The 4,718-nt window shown below is 40.5% G+C and overlaps 2 protein-coding genes across 2 annotated transcripts in view; both read left to right on the forward strand.

Moving 5' to 3' along the window:
• The window catches only part of ndrg4 (NDRG family member 4), a 13,174-nt gene extending 8,993 nt beyond the window's left edge, over positions 1-4,181 (forward strand). Inside the window, exon 19 of the mRNA XM_025056323.1 lies at positions 4,164-4,181. Coding sequence (XP_024912091.1) covers positions 4,164-4,181 — 18 coding nt within the window. The remainder of the gene's footprint in view (positions 1-4,163) is intronic.
• Positions 3,535-4,718, forward strand: part of LOC103379763 (synaptic vesicle glycoprotein 2B-like) — an 11,335-nt gene continuing 10,151 nt past the window's right edge. The window contains 2 exon segments of the mRNA XM_008311429.3: positions 3,535-3,597; positions 4,164-4,245. The gene's annotated coding sequence lies outside the window, so the exon portion shown is untranslated.

The following is a 4,718-nucleotide window of genomic DNA, read 5'->3' on the forward strand; positions in this document are numbered from 1 at the left end:
GGGGGAGGGGGGGGGGAGGGGGGGGGGGGGGGGGAGAGGGGAGGAGGTGACAAAGGTTCTCTCTCTGTCTCTGCTGTTTCTTCGTTCCTCACTGTAAAGTACCCCATGTTGTGGCAGTTAAGAAGAAACTACCCCTCCACCCTCGCTGCCAAACACTTAAACCTTCGGCCACTGTTTTTGTGTCTTTCTTGTATTTGCGATCTTTGTCTCCTCATTCTTTGCCTGCGTCCCTTTAACACCCCCCTCCAAAAAAAATCAATCAGAAACACAGTCCTCACCCCACAGTGTGAGAAACAAATGAAGTGAAAGTGCGAGAGAAAAAAAACGTCAGTGTTTTCTGAGCTGAAATGTTGTGGATGAGTCAGAATCTCTCTCTCTGTTGTTGCTGGGCTGGAGGCTAGCTGGAGGGTGGGGGCGCGGGGTCAGGGTTGTGACAGACAAGCAGCCAATCATAGTCGAGTTTACCTGTGAGTGCGAGAAGAGAAGTGTTAGCTTGTCAAAGCTGCTGAGTGACGAACTTTTGAGTTCATGGTGTCGTCTGCATATCGGCTGACTTCAGTTTTTTCAGGAGTTTCCATGAGATTTGGGCAGTTTTGTTACTGAACGCCAACAGGTCAAAGTGTTTGTTCCCTTCAGTCCCATGATTGGGTCGTATTCTCTGAGTGCAGAAAGCAACAACACTGTAAAAGTGTTAAAAAAACAGTTCTGTATTTTGTGACTCAGCCGAGGCGTTGGTGCGTTTGAATGTCTGTTTAGAAGATAATACATTTCTCCTCCTTTTGGCCAGCAGGAGGATGAGGAAGGGGCTGAGGGGCGTGTCCACAGTGTAGTACATTTCACCTGTACTGTACAGGTACAGTACAGCTTGTGTAGTATTTACACAAAGTTGTTGGTGTTCTTACAAACGTTGTGGTGTCATCAGCGTATGTGAGAACATGAGTTTGAGCTGTAGGATACTGACGCACTGTTTTGGATACTAGGAGCTGTAGGATACTGACGCACTGTTTTAGTTCGACGCTGGTACTCACAAACGGCAGTTCTATAAAAACAGTTCTGTACAGACAGTACCAATCAGGAAACTGTTGGCACTGAGCTCTTCCCTCATTGGTCCTGCATTCCCTGATAGTCCTACCTCTGGAACAGGAACTGTTTGGCCTCCAATAGATTCGATACTTCCATTAAGTTCCTGGTCCCTGTTTTGAAAACATACATAGTTCCTGGTACTGTCACAGTCCTCCTGTCTTCCAAACATTTTTATTCTTTTCATAAACGCTAGATGGTGCTGTTTACCTTTACAATGATGAGTCAGTCTGAAGTTCCAGAAAGTTCTTTTAAGAACTGATCCTTATTTGTTTAAACAGAATCTGTTTTTTGATTGAAGAAATATATATTTTGAGCAAACTGACAATCTTTAAACGTCTGATATTTAAAACTTCAAATCTGATAAAAAAAATCCAGACATAGAACAGAGTCTCACCCCGCCCGGTCAGGTGTGACATCACACTAGTGTTGATGATGTCACACGGTGTCTTGTTGTGTGGCTGTAAACGTTTCCGTACAACATTCCGGAGTCTGTAGTGAAACGTAACGTAAACGGTAATAATCTGCTAATCCCAGTTAATCTGGATAATCTGAGACCGTCGACCGAGACCCGTTTAACCACAAACATCACGACAACGTAAACATCTGATGATTGAAGAAGCTGTTGACAATCGTTCAGAATGAAATTAACTCATTTTTAAAAGTACAGATGTGGTTCTGACCCACAGCTGGTTCTTCATGGTCTCAAATAGGACAATCACTGGACCAGAGGAACTGAGGCAGAACCTTGACAAGGTCCCTGACGAGGACTCCTCAGGATCCTCTGTTTTTGTGGGTTACAGTAAATACAGAGGAATCGTCCGAAACCTTTGATTACAGTCTACTTGTCTTGGTGGGAAAACGTTAGCATAAACGCTAGCTGAGTATAGAACCGATAACAAGCCAAAGATGTACAAGCCCAGAGTTAAAGGTTCTCAGAATTCATCTCCGAGTCTCTGTTGTCATCAGTGTGTGTAGCTTTAGCTTCAGCGGTTTATTAGTTAGCAGCTTCATTAGCGTAGCCACAGTCACACTGGCTCTGTCTGGTTCACCATTTCACCGACAAAAGTTCTGTCTCCCAGTCAAGAAAATAAAATATTTCTTCTCACCAGACGGTGATGAGGTTTCCAAAAGCGGAGGTGTGTGCTCCAATGAGGTGGCCTGTAGGGGGCGGGGCTTTTTTGGAGCCATTTGGGCACCAAGCTCAGAATGTAGAAAAAAAAATTCACCAGGTGCCCCACCCCACTCAGGCAAACCCTGACGCCACCTAAAGGGCTAACAACAAAATTCACTTTTCTGAAAAATAATTAGAAATGTTTCCTTCTTACAGCAGGGGGCGCCAGCAAACAAGGTCGTACTGTAACTAAGAGAGAGATTCTGACGGCGTGACGGGGCAGTGGGGTAAAAAAAAAACAACTAAAGAAGTGGGATTCGCTACATTCGATTAGTACTAACACTCTGGAGGGGTTGGAGGTTTGAAAACTTGTGACGATCTGTAAGGAGTTAAGGGGAGGTGATAAGGAACAAGTGGGTTTCTTAAATGTATTTTTCACTGGGAAAGTGGAGCCAAAAACAGTTGGAAATGAACAAAAACATTTAGGAAAGCACAGGTTAGCATGGATGCTAACTCTCAGATGAATCAGAAACAAAGGAAAATCAGAGATAAAACAACTCGAGCCATTGTTGATGTTTTAACGTGTGATGACGATGTTGGAACTCTCCTACTTACATGTGATTATCCCGAGGGGGGCGCTCTACTAATGTGCTGTGATTATTGTAAACCTTTGACCTTTAACCTGTAAAGAAAACAACTTTTCCTTCTATGAGAAAAAGGACAACAACGTTGTGATGTTCAGTGGCGATTTGTAGAAAAGTGGGCGTGTTCTATGAGCTAGCAGCAGGTCATGTGACCCGAACACTTTGACGATGTCACTGTTTAGTTCTTTCCTTTTCCTGGTGTGAACGATGCTGTTTCCTGTTTCTGCTTCTTCGTACTAACATGACAGATTTGTAACAGCAATAATTTTATTTTGCAGAAGTGGGCGGGGTCTGCTACGTTGTCATGAATTTTATTATATTTAATATATATATTACTAAATGTGACCTGTCGCTGTCTGTGAACTGAAGTAACAAAAAATAAAGAACTGATGTCAGAACTAAAAAAGAGTCTGTTTAAAATTTACAGAATTAACAGATCAATTTGGCTAACTGTTAGCTGTTGTTGCCTCAAATGTACCTTTTTGGCAATTTATTTATATTAATCTTGTGTTAATATTTATTTAGCTGAAGATTCGACTATCATTAAGCTATGCCGAGATAGCTTAGCATAATAGCATGTTAATAATCAGAATTTTAGTTGTTTTCTGGTCATTTTAGGTGAGCCACGAACGATCTTCACCCAAATTCAGGTACTGAAGCGCTGACACCAGAACCTGTGCTACTACAATGCTTCCACAAGAGGGCGACATTGGATCGGAGAAACGGGGTCTTAAGAAACAGCACCGAACGTCAACTTCAGTATGTACTTTGACCAAAACATTTTACTGCCGTAACTGTCCACACACACTGATTGGTTGGTTAAAACATAAACCAGTGGTTTAGGAATAATATTTTGGGAAAGTTATTATATATTATAAAACATTTCTCAGTTTTTTTGGCTTTTTAAAAAAATTACCTTTATTGGTGCCATTTGTTGTTTTTCATTTATTTGGTGTTTTGTTTCTAATTTTAAACTATTTGTTTTCGCTATTTTAGTGCTTATTTTGGATAGTTTTTCTTTATATTCAAACTAATTCCTGCTTTTTTGGCCTTTGTTTAATTGTCCCACGCATCAACCCGATTCCAAACTGAGCCTAAAATTTTGTTATTTTTATAATACAGTATCTTCTCATTTTAGACTCTTTATTTTAATGATTATAATTATTTTAAAACGAAATCTTAGATCTCTACATTATTGTGTATAGTATGGCGCTTACCATATTTGACCAACAGAGGGCAGCGTTTGTATTTCTATCATACATATGAACATATTCACTGATTAATAGGATGTTCTCAAAATAACGCGATTTCTTTTTTTTGCGCAGGCGCCGGTAAAGCAGTAAAGGAGGGCGACCTCTGCTGGAAACATTCTCAAAGACAATCCAGCAGGAAATCATTTCTCAACAGGTCAGTGACGTCGCTTGGTTTTCCTCCTACTTTTGGATTTCGTAGCTAAATTTGAAGCAGTGTTTTCAGGAAATAAAAAAGTTTTAGAAATTAAAACATAAAAATATAAACTGAGTTGGCAACAAATATTAGGTTTTTTTGTTGATTTCCCGTCTGTGGAGTCGTTAATGTGTCTGTGTCGAAGAGAGAGAGAGAGAGAGAGTGTGTGTTTGTGTGCCCACGTGATTGCGCATGTGTGTGTATGCTGACCTGGTTTTTACTGCAGACCAGACCAGCAGCTCAGACTGAACCACAGACTGATGTTTGTTAGATTCTAAAGAGAAATTCAACAAACGCTCAGTTTTTTTTACTTTAACTTCAGTTCAAACAGCAGAGAAATATTATATGATATTTCATATTTTACTTTGGAATTTGTCAATCTGACAGAAAAAAAGATTAGACAAACCTAAACCACAATGCTATATGTGACCAAA

This window comes from Cynoglossus semilaevis, chromosome 6, assembly GCF_000523025.1.
Source record: "Cynoglossus semilaevis isolate Cse_v1.0 chromosome 6, Cse_v1.0, whole genome shotgun sequence".
Classification (NCBI taxonomy): Eukaryota; Metazoa; Chordata; class Actinopteri; order Pleuronectiformes; family Cynoglossidae; genus Cynoglossus; species Cynoglossus semilaevis.